The sequence below is a fragment of the Poecilia reticulata genome, chromosome 20 (assembly GCF_904066995.2).
Source record: "Poecilia reticulata chromosome 20, P_reticulata-male-v2, whole genome shotgun sequence".
In the NCBI taxonomy this organism is placed as follows: Eukaryota; Metazoa; Chordata; class Actinopteri; order Cyprinodontiformes; family Poeciliidae; genus Poecilia; species Poecilia reticulata.
The window spans coordinates 213,359-237,949 of NC_088849.1; the positions used below are offsets into that span (position 1 = coordinate 213,359).

The following is a 24,591-nucleotide window of genomic DNA, read 5'->3' on the forward strand; positions in this document are numbered from 1 at the left end:
AGTGCCGGAAAGCGCTAACCCCGTCGCATGACAGCCCGGCAGTCCAATAGGATTCCTTCTGCGGTCCGTCCTTCCTCCTATCGTTGGGAAACAGAGCAAAGCACTAATAACGATTGACAGGATAACTAGCAAGTCCAAAAAAAAGCCGTTTATTGAAAGGCCTGTACAAGAGATGGACGTGAAAATGGCAGCGCCGTCAGCAAATCACATGAAGCAGGACACCGGGGTGGGCGTGGCCACTGCATAGTGCGGTTGCATCGCAGCGCATACACAATGGCTGCCCGAAAGAGGAGAGAGCAAACAATTTTCAGGCCCGCCGCGTCTGGCAAAAAATATGAGAAAAAAATTACAAAAAATTCGGAAAATAGTTGAAAGTCAAGAAAAAGTCCACAGAAAGGATGTGGAAGCTCCCAGGGTAAGTTTGGTGTAAATGAAACAAACGGGCACTCCGCTGATGCCTTCAAATATCGGGGTTATTTAAATGAGGAGAGGTGGGGGTGAGTTGGGGGAAAAGTTTCTGTTAATCAATCCTCCGCTGCGGAGCAGAGAAACAAGCAGCGAAGTATTTTCCTTCTGAAAACCCGTGAAGAAGTTCAGTCAGTGCCGACAGGAATGCGTGTCACACTGCGCCTCCACCGACGGTAGAGAAGTGACAGAAAGTTGGAGCTGACTGCTTTTTTCTTCTTATTTAATGACAGCGACTCTGCGCTGGGCTTTGCAAGAAACCTAAACTCAGAAATAACATCCATTCTGTCTGCTGTGTTCAGATTCACTGCTTTATGTTTGATCCATGCTGGTTACCGTCAGCAGGTCAATACGCTGCTTTTAGCGTTTCTTTGTGGAAAAATGAGGACAACCAGTAGCGACAGGCTACATGCAGCGAGAGGAGAGATTCACAGTGCAGACATGATGGCATCGCTGCAACCTGGAGGAAAACAAACCGGGCTACAGTCACCAGGTGCAGAGGGAAGCTTGGTTTGGCTGCCAGTTGATGGTTTGGCTGCCAGTTGATGGTTCACAGGCTGACGGGTCACTGAAGAGATGATGAGCTGGACTGACTGACTCATCAGCCTCACGCTGAAAGCTGTGACTCTTATTTGCTGGTGTTCATGATGACGGTGAACATTAGTTGTCAACTGGGCCAAAGAAAAAAAACCTGTATATATTCTGTTATACTGTACAATTATTACGCAAGTTGGACTTTTGATGATTAATTTTATTGTTGAACATCTACAGCGCTTTCCGTCAATACAAAATTTATAATAACCCTCCAAACCTCAATATTTAAGAAAGTAAAAGTGAGATTTGGCTTTCTTAGGACAATATCTATGTGCACAGTGTGCAGCATTACTATGCAACTGAATTAAAACGGAACATTTTCCCATCTCACTTGTTTATTGTCATCTGTTAAAGTGAGAATAATAAACATTTCTGACATTTAAAAAATAAATCAGTGACCAATATAGTCACCCTTCTTTTCAATAACAGTTATATAGACCTTCCATTTATAGAGTCTGTCAGTTTATTGATTCAAGGATGCAAGAATTGTTTTATTGCCATATCACCTTTGCTCTTTTATGGTACAAAATTCTAACTCAGGTTCTACATAAAGAAATTTAATGCACTAGCAAAAAATAAATCATAAAGTAATTGATGTGATATATACATGTGCATATTAAAAAGTGCGTGTGTGTAAATCATTTATGAGATGAAGTTGAATTAGGTGCAGCTTGAGTTCAGCAGTCTGATGGCTGAAGGGAAGAATCTGGATCCTCCTCAGCCTCCTGCCTGAGGGGAGCGGCTGGAACAGAGTGTGTGCAGGATGGGTGGAGTCCTTCTTGATGTGAAGATGACTCCGTACAGTCTTCTGTGCAGCCTTTACCACGCTCTGCAGAACTGTCCTCTCAGCTGCTGTGCCACACGGTGATGCAGGTGCAGAGGATGCTCTCCACCACACAGCGATAGAAGCTCCTCAGGACTGAGTTCACAAGTCCAGCTGTCTGCAGTTTCCTGAGGAAGTAGAGATGCTGGTGGGCCATAGGCCTGGCGGCCCGCCATGCTTTACTTGCCCCGCCGCCAGGCTAAGCCTTTCTTGGTTATGTTTTAGGAAAATAATAATAATTAAAAAAAATTTAAAAAACAATTTTTTTTTTTTTAAAGTCAGATTGCAAGGGCCTCTATTGCTCTGAACATTTCACTGGTGGCTCAGATTTATTCCTAAATTCTAAAAGTTATGTTTATAGAAGGTAGGTTTATAGTTTATGCATTTAAAGCCGGACCAATCACAACACTGGCGCCTCTGCGCGTTGCCTCACGCGCTGCATCAGCTGGATGTCTTAAGTTTATCTCAGCGTGGATCGTGTGCACCTCCTTTCATTCAAACTGAACACAGGCTGACCTGTATGGATATTTACATCAACCCCCTGTGAGGAATTATGTTTCCTTCCAGAGTTTTTGATCAAGGTAGGAGTTTAAACCCCACCGCGTTAGCTCTGGCTGTGCAGTTGCGGTAAAGCTAGCCGCGTCGTCAAAAATGACAGTAAAGCCAGCCCGCATTCAATTTTCACGTGCACCACAGCGCAGGACGTTACGGCACCCTAATTTACCAGCTCCTGTCAGAGTAAAAGCTCACATCCAGTTCATGTTTGATCTACTGCATGTAGATTTCCAGAAGCTTCAAGTTTAGACTTTGTATTTATGCAGTTGCAAAAACAAAGAATGTATCGGAAATAATTGGGGACATTAAGCAATGCTGAAAAATTCTCTGCGTTCAGCAACTTCTCTCATTTCTGGGTGGCAGAGGGACACCTCTAGAACAAAACCAGCAAATGTCAATCTGATCTGATGTTTAATTTCAAAATAAAGGCCTATTAAAATAAGATGTTTTTATTCCCTCCACCCCTAAGTTGCCGTGCTTTTAGGCCTTAGGGCTGGGGAGGAAGGGGGCCACTTCATTGTTCTTTCACCTTTAAGGCCTTTACTGGCCAGACACATAGTGGAGTACTGTGGTGCATGTGATGGAGCATAAAAATCACAGTCTTCTTGAAAAAGACACAGACCTTTTCCCGGACCACTGATTGAAGAAAGTGTCTTCTAATAACTGGCAGCAGGTTTGGGAGTTGATTTTGAATCCATCTTCAACCTGAAAAGGTCCAACCGGCTCATCTTTAATAATACCAGCCCATATCAGTACCCCACCTCCACCTTGCTGGCGTCTGATGTAAAGTGGAGCTCTGTGCCCATTATCCAGTCCATCCATCTGGTCTATCCCTGATGAGTCCCTCTCATCTCATCAGTCCATAAAGCTTTGAAAAATCTGTCTTTAGATATCTTGGTTGGCACAGTCTAGACGTTTCAACTTATGTGTATTGTTCAGTGCTGGTCAAGGTAAGGAATTTCAGGCTTCCTTACCTTGGCCATGTCTCTGGAATATGACAATATTTGTTGTAAATCCCTTTGCCTCAATCACTTCCTCGATGCAGTCAGCCTGTGGCACTGCCTGGGAATTATGAAAGCAGAGATTTTCTTGATGTTTGCTGTCAGCTCTTCCTTGTTGTTGGATTTGGTGCCGTTCATTTTCCTGTTGAGAATACGCCATAGATTCTCAATGGTGTGTAGGTCCAGCAAGTTGGCTGGCCAGTCAAAGCACTGGACATCAAACCAGACTTTGATGGCCATGCTTCTGGCAGCATGGGCAGGGCCAAGTCCTGCTGGAAAATGAAATCTAAAGCTCCATACAGATCCTCAGCAGAAGGAATCATGTAGTGATGACCTTGGATTTAAGAAAGCAGAGTTTACCAACGCCTACAGCAGACATTGTCACAGCACTCTGTGAACAGCCAACCTCCTCAGCGATAACCTTTAGTGGCTTTACCCACCCTATGGAGAGTAACAATGATGGTCTTCTGACCAGTTGTTGGGTCTGCAGTTTTCCCCATATTGAAACGCACTGATACAATTGAACCAAACTGAAGTAATTTAATGACACCTAGTGGTGCTTTGAGTTTAGTAGATGTTTAGTGTGACACATTCAAATTACAACATTCTTAATTTGATTTCTTCACAGTATTCAAATTTCTGGAATTCCTGACACACACGCGCGCACACCTACACACACGCACACACACATATATATCAAAATGAGCAATAATGACTTACTAAATCAAACCTTCCTGAGAGCATGGCTAATTGTTTTGTGCTGGTTCTGATTGGCTGTTTCTGACCGAACTCAGTAATGCTGCAGAAAACAGGGAGGAGACAGAGGAGATTGATTTAATGTTTTTTTCAGATTATCTGTTTTATGTTAGAACATAGCAAAAGTTGTAATACATATAAAAAATCTTTTTTGTTTGTTTCAGTTCCCTGCTGCAGCTTTAAGCAGGTCACTGCTGGGTGGAGGTTGAAAGACGTCTGATGTAAAGTGGAGCTGGAGTCTGTGAGATATTACTACCAGTAGTGGCAGTCCAACATTGAGAGCACTACCAGCATCTTCCAGTGCTAGCTCCAAGACTTATTATTTCTTGGGCTGTTTGTTTAGCTTTCTGACCATCTTCCATGGTTTTATGGGTTAGTGTTGGTTGCTGTGCGCTGCTTTAGTTGCTATCTGGCCTCTCCAGATGTCTTTTTTTCTGCAGTGAGCCTCGACGTAGCCAAACTCCGTCAAGTGCTTGTTTTTTAAATGTCACATTAGATTCGTTGTGTTGATACATTTTGACCTGCTTCACCCCCGATGTCTGTCGCAACACACAAACTTCCCTGTTCACTCTGAGCGTTATAGTTCCACACGGCATCACTTAGGATTTCTTTGCCGTGTGTAGTGTGAAGAAAAGAGGAGATGAGCTGCGAAGTGACCTCACTGCGAAGGTGTGAGGTGTCATGGCCATCGATTTTGATGTTCGGTAATGCGAGACAGCGATGATCACCGATCACCGATATATATATATATATATATATATATATATATATATATATATATATATATATATATATATATATATGTACTATTTTGCATTTAGTTGGTGGAAAAAAAGGCAGTTCTGGTGGCAGCTGATCAGCTGCTTCTTGCTGAGTCTGGTGCCCCACCAGGCTGCTTACACACTGGGGGAAATCCTGATTATGTAACAAATAAAACTGCAAAACTTTGAGCTCCATTTTTACCAGCTTGTGTTTATCAATGCTTGTGTTTAACACCATTGCAGTTGCTACATGACACAACATATGCCGAGTGAGGGTGGGAATAAATCTGAAGGTCAGTTCATCCAATTTCACAGCCTTTCACTGCCAGACGTCAATGTAGGTCAGGTTCTTTGATGACTCTCAGAGAATGCAGCCCCTAAGATTAGACACACCCAGTATTCTCTTAAGTGTAACATTTAACTATTTACATAATGCTTTTCTCTTCTTTTCTTTATGTGCCAGGCGCCTTAGTCCAGGCTGGGATGACAACCTAAAGCTGGACGTCGGAGTTACATCAGCATTTTTCGGGCACCCTGCTCTTCATGTAGCTGGTCTGCTTTAGGGTGCCATGGCCACTGGAACAGAGAACCGCCATGACCGTGTTCTGGAGAAAGCCAAGCTTTCACCAACATCAGGGAAACGCAGGAGAGCAGAAGGGAAACCCAAGAAGAATTTTCCTTGTCAGGAGTGTCAGAAGGCATTCAACAGCCTGGAGAAGTTGAGGGTGCACTCATACTCTCACACAGGGGAAAGGCCGTATCGCTGCTCTCATCCGGACTGCACCAAGGCTTTCGTCTCCAAATACAAGCTGCTACGGTACAGCAGGGTGCAGCATGTTGATTTTTTTTCTTTAGGCTTATTGAAATCTAGCATTATAATATACTAATGAGTAGCTTTACTTACAGTTCTATGTAACGCATGCTAACTTTGAATATAATTTCAGCCATTCTGAATGCTCATAGATTGTGTCTGTGTTCCAAGGCATATGGCAACTCACTCACCAGAAAAAAGCCACAAGTGTTCATACTGTGAAAAAATGTTTCACCGCAAGGATCACTTAAAAAATCACCTGCACACTCATGATCCACACAAGGAGGCCTTCACCTGTCAGGAGTGCGGGAAGAGCTACAACACCAAGCTGGGCTTTAAGCGCCACCTGGCCCTCCATGCTGCAAACAGCGGAGACCTGACCTGCCAAGTGTGCCTGCAGCTGTTCCCCAGCACTGTGGTTCTCCTGGAACACCTCAAAACACACGCAGGCAAGCCATCTGGAGGAACCAAAGAGAAGAAGCATTGTTGTGAACATTGTGAGCGTCAGTTTTACACCCGCAAAGATGTGCGACGCCACATGGTGGTGCACACTGGACGCAAGGATTTCCTCTGTCAGTTCTGTGCTCAGCGCTTTGGTAGGAAGGATCATCTGACACGCCACATGAAGAAGAGCCACACCAGGGAGCTGCTGAGGGTAAAAACTGAACCAGCTGATTCGCTGGAGACAGATGTTTATGATTTGGCTACTGGAAGCATCAAGGACGAGCTTCCAGCAACACTGACAACAAAATCACACCAGGTTAACATGTTCACAAGCTCCGACCTGGACACACAGCCCTTTTCTTCCCCTAGTAATCCCTTTTCTTTAAAGTACCCACTGAGCTCCAACTTTACCTCATACACCATCACCTCACATGAGAGGGAGCAGAATCTAAAGGGAGAACTGGAGACCTATCTAATGGAGCTGCAGAACACCATGCCATCCTCATCCTCTGCATCTGTAGAGCCTCAAATCCCGTCCTCCAAACTCGAGTTGTTACCTCATGTAGGTATGCTGGAGGAAGCAAGCGAGGAGGCATCCCTTTCCAAAATGTCCACGCCAGCAGCAGGTCCTGCAGCAGACTCTATGGCCTCATCTTCTTCACTTATGGATTTCTCCCAACTGTTCAACTTCTTGCCACACAATGGGCCTCCATACAATCACGTAGGAAGTGGAGGGGGCAGCATAGGACCAGCCATCACTTTTCCTTCCTCTGAAGAATCTGTTCCTCTACCCCAGATGCCTGTGGGTGAAGAACCTGCAGAGAGCCCTCTCCAAGGACTCCCCTCCTCCTTCATATGTAGCCTGAGCACACCCACAACACTACCCCGGTTTCACCAAGCATTTCAGTGATGGAGTCTGTCCTGCCTAATGCAGCTGAAACAGCCAGACAGGATTCCAGTCATTCTAGATGGTCAGGTCATTTGTTAAAAAGTGAAGAGACAATTACAAAGCAGTAGGTGCATGATGACCAGGGCCAGCAGTTACAAACATACACAGCTTTATATATATCTGGCTTATTCAACCTTTATTCCAGATGAATTACCCTGTTCTTTATTTCTGGACATATTCTCCTAAAGTCTTTTTCTTTCATATTTTCTAAGCTGCTCCAAAGACAGAAATTACTTAAATATCTATCAGCTTCAATGTTCCTCTTTAATAACATGATAGAAAGTGTCCCTCAGCTTCATGCTGATTTAATGCTTGTTGCAATAAATCAGTAATAAGCAACTTATTGTGATATGGATATAGTGATATAGATAGCTCATCTTTAACCTACACTGCCACATTGTTGAAGAGTTTTTATCTGGGACATTTTCTCTAACTGCAGTAGTTCAGTTGAATAACCCACAGTTTACTTAGAACTTAATAATCATTCCTAACTCTTTATGGAAACGTATACCCCTGCTTTAGCTTTATACGTTGCCGTAAAGTAGAGTGCTACTTTAGATTTTAGTGTTGCCATATTTTTAAAGCACACCTCTGTAGTTTTGCGATAATTCAAACTCTAATCATTTTAACTGGGAAAACATCTCCTAATATGTAAACTGTTTTGTTCATGAAATAGGTTGTAGACATGACAGAATGCAATAAAAGGACACACTTTACTCAATCTGAATCACTGAAAGCAAATGACCAAGCTAGAACTACTGAGTATCTACTTAACTTCCCAACAATAAGCAAAGTCCACAAAACAATATAATTGAAACTCCCAAAATATTGAGCTAAAAGTGATCCAGCACTCAGTGATTAGCAGTGATAGGATCTTTCTTCAACCTCAGTTAATCACCCAACAAGAGGACCAAACTATCTGTGGACAAGGTTCTGCTTCCCTCATATGCCTACGGATATGTAAATGGAAACTGACTTACTTAAAATGATTTTTTGACCAAATACCCAAACTAACAGCTGTTTCTCATAAAACTAATTGAAACAATTTAAATAACTCAACAAAACGAATGGTTTCTCCACACAAAATGCCCCTTTTGATGTAAATGACCCTTTAGGGACCAAAACCCCCAGGAAGTGGCTAAAATCTGCAAATACTTGAAACCCTCTCTAAAAATGCTTATAACTGACTTACAACTTTTAAAAATAACTTTTAAATACCGGATATACCTTAATATACAGTAATAAACACAGTGGAAACTGTCTTGTCACTACAGTAGAACTAACATCCTCCGTCTTTCTTGTTTCTGCTCTTTGGCATCTGTCATCATCGAGGAAAATGAATGGTGCCCCTTGATTGGCTCCTTTACAAATGCCAGTATGTCTTGTTGTATTGCACATTTCAGATTCACAAGCTATATTTTCTTTAGAATCTTTTTTTAAATATGCTCTATGAAAAGATTTGCAAATAAGCAAATTTTTCAAACTGTATTTGGAGTAACGTAACAGAAAAATACATGAATAGGTGAATCCTGCAACTAGGCAGGGAGGGGCGTACTGTATTATTTACTGTAGCATATTAGCAAAGAGAATTTTCAATCTGAAGCCCGTATACTTGATTGCATTGCTAAAATCTGTGATAATGACATTGATTATGACTAAGTCCAAATTTTCTGGCTTTTGTTTGTTTGTTTCTTTCTTTGCCATTTTATATTCCCAACAGTTCTCAGTGAGCTTTGCATCAGCTACTAAAAATCTAGAACCTCCATGGACTTTAAGGACAGAGTCTATCCTTCAGGTCAAATATGATATCTACATGCAAAGAGTGAGTATATGATACTTGATATAAGCAGTCTTTTGCAGTATTGCTCACGGAGGACCCCTGTTGATTCAACGTTCAGTTTATGGAGACAGATTTGTCTGTAAACCATGTAACTCTAAATGATTTGCAAATATTTTGGACAGTATATCAACATTTCTAAAGAAAATATACAAGCAAAAATTTGTAAGTACAGCTCTCCTTCACATCACATGCTGTGGGCTGGTGGTTGCAAAACAGCCAATCCAGGAGCTTCATCAATTTTCCTCGGCAATGATTGGCTGTAACCCCAAGAGTAGAGGTAGGGAAGACTGCGGACAGCAGCTGCTGCTAAGACAGTTTCCACTGTGTGTATTAATGTATATTAAGGTATAATTATTGTCTCAATGATTAAAATAGGCAGATATGGGGGTTTTAGGAGGGTTCTTAATTATTTGTGGATTTTAGCCATTCACAGTTGATTACAATCCCTAACTGTGGTGTATGCTGGGGGTCCACTGCAACATCAGATTGCAATTCCATGTACTGTATTGGTATATTAAGAACTTTATGTACCAATTAAAACTAAAGTTATAAAGTTGACATAAGTTTGGAGTGCTTCCCATTTAATACAGAGGCTTCAGTTCTATAATTAATCCTCCTCCAAGAGTTTCTTTAATAGAAGAAAACTTGGTTATAGCTGAGATGTTCATCTGCTGCCCTGCAGATGAACATCTCATGTGTGACATGAATCACACAAACCCCAGAATGGTACCTGTACCAACACAGATCAGGCATAACTTTATGATCACCCGTCTAATATTGAAATATCTGACTAAAACTCCCATCAGAGCTGATTTTTATGCTATTATTACAACATTAGTATATTATATAATGATGTTTGAAACATAATTAGAATATTTATAGTCAAGTCTTGTAAGTTTCCTCTACAATAAACAAGAGTTCTATCTCTTTCCTTCTATTAAAGTAAAATCTGCTCTGTTTAGACTTTGTTCAGGTCTTAGTAATATGAATGTTGTGATCTTCCAGAAAGTCTTTACCTAATGAATCATTACACATTCTCTTGAACTTATCTGCTGTGGTCCCCGGAAGTCTAAAAAGTTTGATTTTTATGCAGGAATGAAGGGATAGGTTCCAACTGCTGACGAGGCATGTGGACAGACGTAATATGTCAAAGCACCACCACAGGTCCAAGATGAGCCTTTCAGAACCAGTCCTAGTTCCAATCCTTACATTTCTTGAAGTGGAACTAATAATTGCCTTGCATTCAAATTTATCATGCCAAAACTGCCAATGTCACAGATTAGGGAGTAGAAAATACCACATGTTCTTTACCCAGGCAGCAGTTAGATTTTTTTTGGACCCATGGAGTGACTGTGGATCAATCAGGAGAGTATGTGTCTTTTATTTTGAAGGTTGAAAGTTACACTCCAACCTCTTCCAGTCTCATGTTGATGTATCCTTGAGCTAGGCACTAAACCAAAAGTTCCCTACCAATCTGTGTATTGGTGTATGAACGTCAGCGTTTGAGAGCAGTTAATATAAAAAAATCAGTCAATTTAAAGTTTCTCATGGCAAAGATCTGATTTCTAAGGATCCTGATCTTGATAACTGTTTCATTTTCTGACGTTTTCTATCTGTTCTGCTTTCCCATATTGTTTTGTCATCATGTGTTGTTGATATCCATCAGCATATAGGCTGGTCGCCAGGAGCTGCTGCTTTCACTGTCAGGTTACAAGTGAAGAACTCTCTCTTTTCCACTAGCTGTGGAGTCATTTAAAAGTTTAAAAAATAAGCAGACATGATTTGTGTGAGAGTGGTGAAAAAGGCAGTTGTTCTTGTATTGATGCATGAATGATCTTTTCTGACAAATATCTGGGGTAGCTGAGATTCTGTTGGAAATAAAACCATCTGAAAAGGGAATGGAGATCAGGGTTCAGATGGAGATCAGGGTTCAGATCTCTATCTGAACCCTGATCAGATGGATCAGGGTTCCCTAAATAAATTGTTGTGTGGTTGATCTAGAAAAACACCTGGTTTGGGTGACGTGTGATTTCTGTTGAAATGCACAGAACTGACATTTCATTAGTGTCCATCATGGTGTTCTTTACCTCACAGCTTCAGTATTCAAATCATGAACTCCAGTTTCTGTTTAACATTAAGTCCCCTTGTATTCCTTCCTGAATAAGGTTTTTGTAGATCATGTAAAATATAGAGTTGAATGTTACTGTGTCAAAGCATTTATCAGTGTGTGCTACCTGTATTTTGTGAAAATTTTATGAAAAATGTTTTTGATTATTGCAGCACTTTGTGTTTATGAAATGCCTTTAATCTTCCAGTGCTTTTGGTTTAAATGCTTAATACAAATGTATAAATGATATATTTACCTTTCTTAGTATTTACAGTAAAATGTAAATACATTATAAATGTTTATTTTTACAGTTTAACGTGTTGACAGTGTTTTTCCGATAAAAGTGTACTTTTTGCTTTACTTGCACAGTCTGTATGCAGTTTGAAACGCATACATTTTAGTTGAAGTTAACTATCCATACGCTCTTACAGGCGACGCCACGTCAAACAGGACTTAATGGACATTTTAACACCCAAATATATCTGCCTCCAGCATGTTTGAATTCAAACTGATGATGCTTAAAATAAGGTCTATACAACCTGAGACAAACAATACATTCAATTTTGCATTGTCCTCATTCATCCAACATTAAACTGAGCTACAATGCAGAAGCAGATTGTAGACATTAAACCCAGTCTTTGATTCAATAACTACAAACAATCATCTCCTGTATGATCTTATCAGAGTTCTGTGTTATTATTAGAGAAGTATTTTCACAGAACTATTTCAGTTGAATTGTTGCTCATAAGAGCTTTCATCAGACTGGGTTCTGGACGGGATTCGTTACTTTAATTGCCTCATTTGATCCTTTTTCTGTTATTCTGTTGTAGATATGAATTGTCTTTTGGGATGAGCTACTTGGGCCAAGTTTCAGCTGGAGGACAGATGGCCTTAACTGTCTTGAGAACATTGTGAATGGCACAGAGCAGGGCTGCACGGTGGAGCAGCTGGTAGCAGCAAGAAGATCCTGACTTTTCCCTTCCATAGTTCAAAAACATGACTGCATTGTTAGTCTCTGTAAAATTGCCCTTAGAGATGAGTGTGTGTGCATGGTTGTTTGCCCTGTGACGGCCTACCTCCCACAGTGTACTCTGCCTCCCACCCAGTCACTGAAGATACGTAGAACATCTGTTGGGAATAGACGATGGCTGGATGGTGCCGAGCTGTTCAGGGTGAACTTAAATGAGCTCAATGTAAAATCAGGATAAACCATCACTTCCATGCTCAACAGTATATATGAAGAGTTAATGCAGAACATTTTAGCCAAATAACTGTAGTGGCATCCAACAGAAATTTCTCAAGCTGGTTTGTTTGGAATCTAAATTTAAAAAGGATGTAACATGTGAGATGTAGCTGCTGAATGTTGAGACCTCCAGGTAAATTCTGATCCATGTTGCATGTTATTGCTGTTGTATTGACACCAATACAGAATGTGTGCTACAGAGCAACTAACTGCCAACTGTTTTTCTGATGTAAATGAGGGTGAACTTAATTTTTAACACTCGCCTTCTGCGTTTTGCTTTGGTTTTTGGTAAATAAATCAATTGTGTCAGATGAATTTGTTATTTGTCACTCGAGGTTGTATTCGTTTTAAGACTTGGTTTGAACCAGATGATTTAGGTATGGTCCATCAGCATCCTTTGAATTAAGGAAGGGTGTACTTACTTTTTCTGACACAATTTCTGAGATTGTGACAACAGATTTGTTTGGTTTTGTTTTATAAATATGTTAATTTTGTCTAAGACATTTTAGATGAACCCAAATATTTAACAGTAGAACTTGTATGTTATCTAGAATCCAAGGACTTTAAATGAGATGGTTAAAGAAAACATAAAAACAAACAAAAGACCTTCCTGATTTTGTCAAACAGTTAAAACTCTCAAGCTATGTTCAATTTTCCTTCTGAAAAAAAATCTTTCTCTGGTGTTGTGGAGACAAGGCCACCAGTAAAAGGCAGACTGTAGGTCATTTGGTGTCAGACGAAGTTATAAGCTCCAGCATTACCAGTGATCTATATTGAATGTGTATGTAAGAAACACTGCAATACTGCAAAATGTTATGGTATTGGAACAAGCTGCTATGTCTAAAGCTCCTTAAGGTGCTACAGACCTCTTTCTCTTAAATGTATTGTTTGTACATGTATCCAGCTTAGCTGAAAAGCTGCCATGTGTGCCTGCTTCTACCTTATATACATATTTTTGTTGTACTGTGAGTCTTTGTTCATCCGTTCAGACATGCTTGTAATTACATGGTCCCAGTGTACTGCTGCATACACCACCACCATATGTAAAGACGTTGAAAGAAAGAGAAGAAAGATGGGAATATGCAGAGTATGTGCTGATCCTCAAACGTTTTGCATGCTGTTCAAAGTGAGTTGAGAGATAAACTTCATCAGACGTGTTGGGTTTGCTGCTTGTTCTGTTTCAGCATTTTCACCCACATTGTCAATAGCAAAGTCAGAGTACAATCTCTACAAGTTGATATACATTTTCCATTTTCCCAAACTACTGCCATATTTTATACATATAGGCAAAATAAATCATACATATAAGTACAAATACATATGTGTTTAGATGGTGAAAAATCAATGCTGCAGCTTTTATCAACTGTTTTTTTCCTTCTTTATCTTTTTAAACATTGTCATTATCCAAAGAAAGTTTATTTATTGGTTGGCAAAATAACCAGACTTCATTCAAATACAATGCTGCTATGAAAGAGGAGAGCTGCATTTGTCAACTCTCATGTTTTTACTCAGTGTAATGAAAGTTCAATAAAGTCAAGGAAAAGAATCAACTTCTGCATTTGTTTGGTTATTTTTGTAAAACTTTCACCAACCAGACGTTCCTGTGTAAGTCAGCAACTATTACATATTCATGTTGTAACAGATCCAAGCCCATCAGCTGAAAGAGCTGATGCAAGGCGGAGACGTGGTTCTGATGAATAGAACAAAAGAAGAGCTTACTGAGACAGATAATCCAGGAAGTGCTGGGTCTCCTTGTCTTCCACCGTCACCTGACAGAATGGGATCATATTTTCTTAAATGATAGAAGGGAGGATTGTAAGCTAGGTAACTAAGAGTTTAGTGTTTTCTCAAAAGCTGCACAAAGCAGATGCTAATTGTGTCTCAGTGGCTTCTGAAAAATATCACTCTTATGCCCACAGAATAGAAACCTGCCCTTTTTACCCACCTCTGCCTGCTATAAATAAACTGAACTCTGTTGAACTGTTAGTGTGAACTCACTGAACCCAAACAGAAAAGATTACATACCTCATTGCACCACGGGTATTGATCAGGTCCAATCAAACCCTGGCACCATTCTCCTGACTGTGGAGGCTCCGCCTTCCTAAGACAGCCAGCAGAGGAACATGAAGTTTGATTCTTTGAGAAAGAATCAAAGAGACAAATGTGTGTAATCGACAGTAGAGCTATATTTTCTTCTGTTTTACTAGTGACCCACTGGATGTTTTTAGCCATTGTTGTGTTAGGTTAGCCCAGTGCTTCTCAATTCTTTTCTGACATGCCCCTCCAAGAGATAATACATTTTTTTCATGCCGTCTAGTCCCCGTCCTCCGTCAAATTGAAATACTATGATACTCTGATGATATTTAATCATTTATCTGTACTACCCACCAGCTCCACCATTAAATGACCAAATAATCAAAATAGCTGAAATGAGACACAGTAGCTCATTTCATTGCTTTAAGTATCAAAACAATTTCCAAGTTCAGTTTATTAACTCTATCAGCAGCATGTAATCAAGACTGCTCAGTCTGTGGAATTAACAGAAAAAAAGTGCAAATAATCAACTGAGATGATGTACATTTTCACAGTAAAACCTTTTAAAATTGTAGAAATGTATTTGTCAACTTCTTCAGTCTGTTGTAGTTTTAAGCATTTTTTGTGAAAAATTTGCAACAATATTGCTGATATTCCAGCTTGTCAGAAGAAATGGAAAGTGCATAACATTTTACATTCACAGTAAATAGGGTTCGTCTACCTATGTCCTGGCCAGGTTCATTTGTTCAAACAATTAGATGCAAGTATAGACCTGGTGGGAATGTCTAATCATCATAATGCTCAGGGAAGAGACGGGTTCTGTATGCCAGAGATGAGCAGGTTCTGGTCCAAACTGTGCAGATTAACCCAGGAACAAAAGCCAAAGACTTTGTGTGGATGCTAGCTGAAGCTGTCATTATCCACAGTGAAACGCATCCTGTGCCGACATGGGCTGAACTCTGCTAAACACCTCATAAAGTTAAGGACCTTTTTACTTTTCTCCATAATATGCTCCATCTGATTTTCCAAATTAGTGTCTTATCAAAACTACTCCCAAAAAATGAAGGTTGTCAACCCTTTTTAACTCGCCCCTATAAATACAATTTTTTATTAACCCCAATTTTTTATTTGTGAAAAATATTACTTTTGACTTCTGAAATGAACATTTAAATCCCTATTCTTTTCCCCACTTACTCAATTTATCAATGGCTGTGAAGTTTTAAAATAAGACGGTCTCCAACAGTGTTTCTCCTCCCTGGTCCTCAGCCTCCTGCTCTGCATGTTTTAGAAGAGCCTCTGTTCCAGAACAGCTGATTCAAATGACTGCATGACCTTCAAGTGCTGCAGAAGATTGTTAATCACCCAGAGATACAATTCAGGTGTGTGTGGAAGGGAAACACCTAAAACATGCAGGACAGGGGGGCCTGAGGACCAGGATGGAGAAACACTGGTCTAAATGTATCCCACTTTTCCCTAATGTTCCAACATCAGCAAAAAGTGATTTGCCAAAACTTAAAGAAAGGTTGATGATGATTTCAGTTATCAATCATAACTGAAAATAATGTTGGGTTTACCACTCTTCCTTGAGGAGTTCCATTTTCTATATTACATGACTGTGAAACATGTGATTCTATTTTAACTTGAATAGTTCTATCGCATAAAAATTCCCACAATCAATTAAATATGTTTCCTCCTATACCTATCTGATGTGATTTAATTCTCTTTACAACATATCATATGCCTTTTCTACATTAAAAAACACACCAGCAACAGTTTCCTTAATTAATCTGAGGTTTCCTAATATTATCCTTTAAACATAAAATAGGATATTGCTCTATGAAAATCACTCTAATGAGCAATTACATTTCTTGACTTCAAATATTGCATTAATCTTTCTTTCACCATCCTTTCCATTAACACATATTAGACGTTAAAGCAATCGGTCTGTAGTTTCCAGGATCACTATGATCTTTCCCAGGTTTCCTTATTGGAATAATGGTTTCTTTCCATTTACGTGGTTGTCTCCACTCTTCCCAAATCTTATTATATAATGTTAATAATTGATCTAACGCATCATCACTTACATGTCTTAATGTAAGTGATGACTTACAAAGACAAAGTGTCTTTGCCTGGAACACTATTCCTAGTTCTACCCAAAGCTCTTTTAAGTTCTCCAGTAGAAAAGGGGTAGTTCATCAAATCATCAGTATTACTCTCTTTCCTTCTTAAAACGTCAACTTTCAGTTTTATCCGTCATACTCTGAGAAGGTAATGCCGGGCCCTGTAGTGTCCAAATCCAGAGCTGGAGACGACTGGGATTGGGATGAAGGATCTGACCCCCCAGCTGTCACAGAAAGTTCTTCATGTGGGGAAGGCACAGACCTGGCACATGACCTGTTAGTTCTGAAGATCCTGCAGCTTCCACTTCCCTTCCTAACATTGCGCCTCCTCACCCTGACTCTCATACTGACAGGAGGAACCACAGAGCTCTGTTAGGTTAAAGCTCATCTTCTGAAGTTGGGATATTTTTTCTCCAATAGGTTCCAGAGGAATCACCTCAAACCAGATGTTGGACTGGATTTTATTTCAATGTCATTTGTGACATTGAAATAATGTCACAAATGACATTATTTCATGTCATTTTTCAACAGTGGAGCTATAAAGGTTGAAAAGGGTTATTATTTTGGAGAAAATCTCATCAACATCAATATTTCCACTAAATAAGAGGTAAGGCACAGACCTGTGCCAAGCATCAGGTCTGTGTCCAGACAGGATCAATATAACCTGTTTAAAAGCTAAAATTAATGGTCATATGCCAGACATGGAAAACTGGGATGCACTCCAATCCAATCCAATCCAACTTTATTTATAAAGCACTTTAAAACAACCACAGCTGATACAAAGTGCTGCACAGTAAAACACAACATAACAATAAAAAATAAAAAGAAATAAAGAAATAAAAAAAACTCTTACAGTTTAAAAACGAAAACATACAATTTAAAACTAGATCCCACTGGTGTTGAAAGCCAAGTAAAATAAATGGGTTTAAAGACAAACTTTAAAAGTGGACAGTGAAGGGGCCTCTCTGACCTGCAAAGGCAAGTCATTCCATAACTTTGGGCCCATGACAGAGATGTTGCCATGATGTTCAGAATTTAGGTCTCAAGGCATCTCAAGGTGTCAACATTGCAGCCAGTGGGCTGAAGGAAATACAGCTTTATTTTATAGGAATTCAAGAGCTAACCAGCTTTTATCACTTTGCAAAAAATTTTATCAGCACAGAAACTCCAAAGCACACAAAGAAGCATATTATATATATATATATATATATATATATATATATATATATATATATATATATATATATATATATATAGACTTATATATTAAGACTCAGAAGCTACTAACCATGTATGGAGGGTTCCACCCCAAATCCAGCACCCTGAGACTGTACATGAGCTGTAAGGAAGGAGGCAGAGGACTAGTGAGTGTGAGAGCCACTGTCCAGGATGAAACATCCAAGATCCATAAATACATCAAGGACAAAGCCTCAACGGACGATGTGCTCAGCGAATGTCTCAGACAATGGAGAACAGAGGACGAGGTGCTGGAGGTACCATCATGGGAGGACAAGCCCCTACATGGGATGTACCACCGACAAATAACTGAAGTGGCTGATGTCAGGAAAACCTACCAATGGCTGGAGAAAGCTGGACTCAAGGACAGCACAGAGGCTCTCATCCTGGCCGCCCAGGAACAGGCCCTAAACACCAGAGCAATAGAGGCTCAGATCTACCACACCAGACAAGACCCAAGGTGTAGGTTGTGCAAGGAGGCCCCTGAGACAGTCCAGCACATAACAGCAGGGTGCAAGATGCTGGCAGGGAAAGCGTACATGGAACGACATAACCAAGTGGCGGGCATAGTGTACAGGAACATCTGTGCAGGATATGGACTGGAAGCCCCGAGATCAAAGTGGGGAACACCCCCAAAAGTGGTGGAGAATGACCGAGCTAAGATCCTGTGGGACTTCCAGATCCAGACAGACAAGATGGTGATGGAGAACCAACCGGACATTGTGGTGGTGGATAAAGAACAGAGGAAAGCCGTTGTGGTGGATGTAGCAATACCAAGTGACTACAACATCAGGAAAAAGGAGAAACTGGAGAAATACCAGGGCCTCAGAGAGGAACTGGAAAAGACCTGGAAGGTGAAGACCACAGTGGTGCCTGTGGTCATCGGGGCCCTCGGGGCAGTCACCCCCAAACTGGAGCAGTGGCTCAAACAGGAACATCAGACATCTCAGTCCAGAAATGTGCAGTTCTAGGCACAGCCAAGATACTGGAGGAACCCTCAAGCTCCCAGGCCTCTGGTAGAGGACCTGAGCTCAGAGGATGAGAGTGAGAGAGAGCGAGGGAGAGAGAGAGAGAGAGAGAGACCACCCATGGAGGGTGAGAAGGGAATTATTATTTTTTTGTCATAGTACCCCCAAGAATTTAAAATTACTTTCACCCCTGTGTACAACCATAGTGGAAGTAGTTTAGTGGAAGTTTTTAGCATCTGGTGTGCTAGACATGAGGACCCTATACACTGTCCTATTCTGTTATTTTAACATTCCTTCAAGTGCTACTTTCTCAAAGTCAGTCTCCAACCACTTTGAAAGTCTATGTTGCTGCCACCTCTTGCTGGCATACGGTGGTGGGTGGAGAGACAATCGGCTGTAAAAAGGACGTTTCCTTTTTTCTGAGAGGTGCCCAACATTTTCACCCTCCCACCTGCCCTGTTGTGCCTGTGTGGGACCTCTCTCTCGTCCTCTCTGCCCTGTGATCTCCTCTGTCTGAGCCCTTGGCAGAGGAGAGCCTTGAGTGCTTGATTTGGAGGAGATCCTATCCCAGCACTCATCGTCCTAGTGAGGTGGGCATGTTTTCTGATTTGTATCTTTTTCTGTGTGTGATTCCTCAGGACTCTGTTGGTAATCGTCATCCAGTGCTTTAAGCATCCACTCACTCATGGAGTATCTTGTGCAGGATTTAATTTCTGACTGTAAATTAACGTGGCAACAGCTGAATGATTTTGCTCCACTCAATGATGCTACTCCTTTGGGGTTTGTTTACATTGTTCAACCTTGTGCTTCTGGCCAAGGGAGAAGTTTTGTGATAATCTACTACGAGAAGTAGAGTGTAGCACCTGTAACTGTTCCTTTCTGTCATGCGTTAGTTGCAACTGCATTGGCCCTTTTCCACTAGCTCTAACGGACCATTCTACTGGGCCTCCATTGCGAGTGCTTCCACTTGCATTTTCCAGGCTGTTCCCTGCTTTTTTGGTCCCTGCTTTGGAGTAGGGGTCAGCAAGGTCGGCCCTACTTGTGTGGGTGACACAAGCTTAGCTCCTGTTCACTGATTAGCCGTGGTCAATGCTGCAACATAGAAGTAAAGCTACAATCAGGCGGTGAACAATGAGATGCCGGCTTTTTTGTGCATCAGACTTGAATGTCCAGCGGCAGATCGATGGAGGAAGGAGGAATGAGTTTTTTTTATTATTCTTAATTGTAGGTCAGTTACAGCACAGAGAACAAAAGAGAAACCCGTGCTGCCTCCCACATACACACAAAAGAAACAAAAAACAACTAGAACAAAATACCCCTCATGAATAAGAGATAAGGAGTTATTAGTTTCTTCCTCCAGTCCACATGACAGGTATTTTCTCAACCTACATAAAAGAACCACAGACAACGTACAGTATATGTTTTCAACCAAACTTCTGAGAAGGAGAAGCACAGCGAGCTGCTTCTCCAAGCCGCTCACCATGTGTTCTGAAAACCTTCAGTTTGCTGGTCTCTTATAAAAGGGGGTGAAAAGGAATGTGGGGGGGGGGGGCGTGAAAGCAACATCCTATCTTCACAGTAGGGGGCTAAATTGGAAACAAAGAAGGGGGACACAGAAACTAAATTTACACATAGTTTTAAGTTATTTCTTTCCAGGGTGAGAACTCTAACCTTTAAATAAAAACAACTAGTAACATAAAACTACTATTGTAAGAGTGATAACAAAACATAATAATTCTAACACACATCACCTCACAACCACTAAGACAAAAAACAGGCAAGAATAAATAAAGCAGTAAAATAATATAAAAACTAAAAGCTTAAGGATTTAGTATTAAAGACTCAAGTGAACCCCAAAGCTTGAAAAATGTCTGATTTGTGGTGAAGATTATGAGTCAGTTTTTCCAAAGGAAGGATGGCAGATATCTGTGTAATCATATATTCACTGTAGGGACATATGGTAAAGTCCATTGCAGCAAAATACACTTCTCAGCAAGAACAAAGATTTAGAATGTGCATCCAATGGTTAGGGGTAACATTTAGAAGATAAAACACAGGGGACAAGGAGAAATGAACACCCAAATTGGAATGAGTCGTTTTTGTTGATGTAGCAGCGAATGGAAAGCGTCAGTTAGCTGCTTTGGAGCAGCTCTGGGTGAACCAGCCTCAGGTGCATGCTAACCCTGCTGCTATGCAGACAGCACCGCTACGTTCAGATGAGCAGTGTGTGGGTATAGCTGTCCTGTTTTTACTATATCTTATGGTTGCCTACATACAGTCACAGCAGACATTTGAAACACAAGGTCTATTGTACTTTTATTGTTCAAACACAACATGCATCTTTTCTGAAGTTATCCTACACATTCCTTAGGATTGAAGTGGGCTGTTAATAATTACTCCATGGTCTTTTATGCTGAAACATTCTCTATATTGTACAGTTTGTGAACCTTCATTTGTTGTTTATGTTTTATCTCTGTGTGGATCTACATGCTTTGGTGATTTGTCATTTTGCTGTTGTTGCACTGGAGTTTCACCTGTTTTGAGACAATAAAACGTTTTTTTTTTATATTTGTGATATTCTATTCTTCTAAAATGGCTTGATATCAGTTCTCTAAACAGTTATGAACTATTGTACAAGACATAAAAATGAACAAACCTGAAGTGACACTTTATTCATGACTGTATGTCCGTATGGATCTAAACATTCTTATCTATAATCTACATGACTATTCCAGTTATTTATAATTGTGTATGTCTGAATGGTGTGTTTGTATAGATATAAAGTAATAAATAATTCATTCTGTGTATGTTGCTACCACTGTCTTATTGTCTGTGTTGAGCTACAACACTTCCTCTTCAAACCTGGACTGGATTATTCTCAACTAATAGCAGAATATTTAAAACCAAGTTTATGATTTATGAACCAACTTCAGCTTTGTGAAAAAATGTTTAATCTAAACTCTAAATCCTAAGCAAATAATCAAACTATAATAGTGTACTAAAAGCATAATAAAAAACTGAATCAATCATAAAATGTTCTGTACCATACCAGCCTCAGGAGATTTTTGAGGGTTGAAAAGATGCTGATGTCAGGTTCTTCTAGGTTCTGATGTCTGCAGGTTTCCTCTCCTGATTCATTCTGTCAGATGTCATACAGCACACTGTGCACCACTGAATATCACCAACATTTTTTTTAATTGCCTATTCATTCTCACTGACATTGTTTAGCATGGAATGTGCATCTTCCCACTCATGTCTGTCATGATTTGTGGTATGTAGTGGTGAGGTAGGACCCAGGATGAGGTGAAAATGGTTGGTTTAATCAAAAGCTCTCACAGGTAAACAGAAGTCCAGGCAGCACAGGTGAGAAATGAGACCAGGACCTCTGACACTGCAACATGACTTGACAACAATGACAAATAGACGAGGACCCAACAAGGAAGCACAGACACAGGAGGGATTAAATACACAAGAGGTAATCAGGGAAACTGAGACACAGCTGGGAGCAATCAGGGCAGACAAGAGACAGAAACTAAATGAAGGCAGAAAACCAAATCCTCACAACATCTGCATTTTTGCAAGTTTTTGCTTCTAAGACCATGGTCAGAAGTGGTCCTAGCCTGTTTTGTGAGGGGTGGGTCACCGATGAGGGGTTGGGCGGATGTTGTGTTGTGGGTGTTGGTGTGATGGTGATCTGAGTCTGTGTCATCCAGTTTGCGACTCTTTATTTTGCAAAAATGTATTTTAGACAAACACTCCCTGAGCTCCAATCCATACACTTCAGTCTATAATAACTGAAACGTGAGTAATTTAAAATATGCAAAATTTCAATGTCTTCAAAAAAACCTATTCATAACATCCAGTATCTTTTACCACAGGGATGCTCAGGACTGGACTTGTTTTACCTCATTCTCTTCAGAGCTTTAATATCAAGCATTGAATATATAAGAAATGAGACTATGCTGACATAGTGTAAACTACAGTAGACTCAGACTGTACTCAATATTAACATTTTGCATTATTGTAATGTTTAAGGACTTCAGCACTTAAATCTTGGTTTTATTTTCACTCTGGGCATAAACAAAATAATCAGTAAAACTTAACATAAATAATTAACCTTAAACACATGAACATGCTTTGTAAAATACTTCTCATTAGCACTTATTTCTTTGCAATTAGTTACCACACTGACTAAAATACATAACAGAGCTTCACAAATTTCTGCAAGTGTGGGGAAACCAATCTGTTCCACAGTTTTTAAACTTTACACAAAGGCAAACCTGACCACCTCTACCAGTGGCAAGCCTGTCAAACATTGAAAAGGACAAATTAACCCACGAGCGTGCACTACTGAGAGTGAAACATTCTTTTTAAGTTAAAAACTGTTCATATCAATCAATCAATCAATCAAATTTTATTTGTATAGCACATTTCAGCAGCAAGGCATTTCAAAGTGCTTTTCATAATTAAAATAAAAACAGCATGTGGCATTGAATAAACAGTGAGAAAGAGATAAAAAAAAAATTTAAAAAAACCAACCAAACAAAAAACCCATTAAATCATTAAAACCCACGCCCCTTTTAGGACTTCAGTTAAATGCCGTTTAACTGGGATTCTAACCCTCAGGGACTTTAGTCAAAAACACCGTTTGACAAGGACTCCAACCTCTAGGTTTTTAGTTGAAACTCCGTCAACTGGGACTCTAAACCCTGTAGAACTTTAGTTAAACGTCGTTTAACTGGGACATTTCCCGGGGGGCTTTACATCATTAAAACGTAGAAAAGAAATAAAAAGAAATTAAAAACATTAAAGACATAAAAACATGGAAGACATCAAAACCTGCACTCTAACCCTAATTTAGCCATAAGCTACTCTAAACAGGTGGGTTTTAAGTTGAGATTTAAAGGCACCCAGTGTTTCAGCTGTTTTACAGTTTCTGGAAGTTTGTTCCAAATCCGTGGTGCATAGAAACTGAATGCTGCTTCTCCTTGTTTGGTTCTGGTTCTGGGGATGCAGAGCAGAACCAGAACCAGAAGATCTGAGGGGTCTAGACGGTTGGTACAACAATAACAGATCTTTAATGTATTGTGGTGCTAAACCGTTCAGTGATTTATAAACTAACATCAGTATTTTAAAGTCTATTCTCTGAGCTACAGGGAGCCAGTGTAGGGACTTTAAAACTGGTGTTATGTGGTCTGACTTCCTGGTTTTAGTGAGAACCCGAGCAGCAGCTTCTGGATCAGCTGCAGCTGGAGGATTGATTTATTAGTCAGACCTGTGAAGACGCTGTTGCAGTAATCAATGCAGCTAAAGATAAACTCATGGATGAGTTTCTCTAGATCGCGCTGAGACATCAGACCTCTAATCCTGGAGATGTTCTTCAGGTGATAGAAGGCCGACTTTGTGACTGTCTTAATGTGGCTCTGAAGGTTCAGGTCAGAGTCCATCACTACTCCCAGGTTTCAGGCTGATCGCTGGTTTTTAGTTGTAATAACTGAAGCTGTGCATTGATTCTAGTTCTGTAACTCTATATCGCTCCTCTTTAGGTCCAAAGATAATAACTTCAGTTTTGTTTCTGTTCAGCTGGAGAAAGTTTTGGCACATCCACACATTGATCTGTTCTAAGCATCTATTCAGTGATTGGATGGGTTCAGAGTCACCTGGTGACATCGTGATGTAGAGCTGTGTATCATCCGCATAATTGTGGTAGCTAATCCTATGTCCTGTTATAACCTGAGCCAGTGAGAGCATATACATATTGAAAAGAAGTGATCCTAGGATTGAACCTTGGGGTACCCCACATGTGAGCTTTGACCTCTCTGATGAGAAGTTTCCGATTGAAACAAAGACATCCCTGTTCTTTATGTAAGATTCAAACTGGACC

At 40.3% G+C, this 24,591-nt stretch overlaps 1 protein-coding gene across 1 annotated transcript; it reads left to right on the plus strand.

Moving 5' to 3' along the window:
* The first annotated feature begins 3 nt into the window (after positions 1-3).
* plag1 (pleiomorphic adenoma gene 1) lies at positions 4-13,899 on the plus strand. The gene is made up of 3 exons (XM_008438236.3): positions 4-415; positions 5,419-5,772; positions 5,938-13,899. The coding sequence occupies exons 2-3, from the start codon at positions 5,525-5,527 to the stop codon at positions 7,118-7,120; spliced, it is 1,431 nt and encodes a 476-aa protein (XP_008436458.2). The 5' UTR covers positions 4-415; positions 5,419-5,524; the 3' UTR covers positions 7,121-13,899.
* Positions 13,900-24,591: the final 10,692 nt, after the last annotated feature.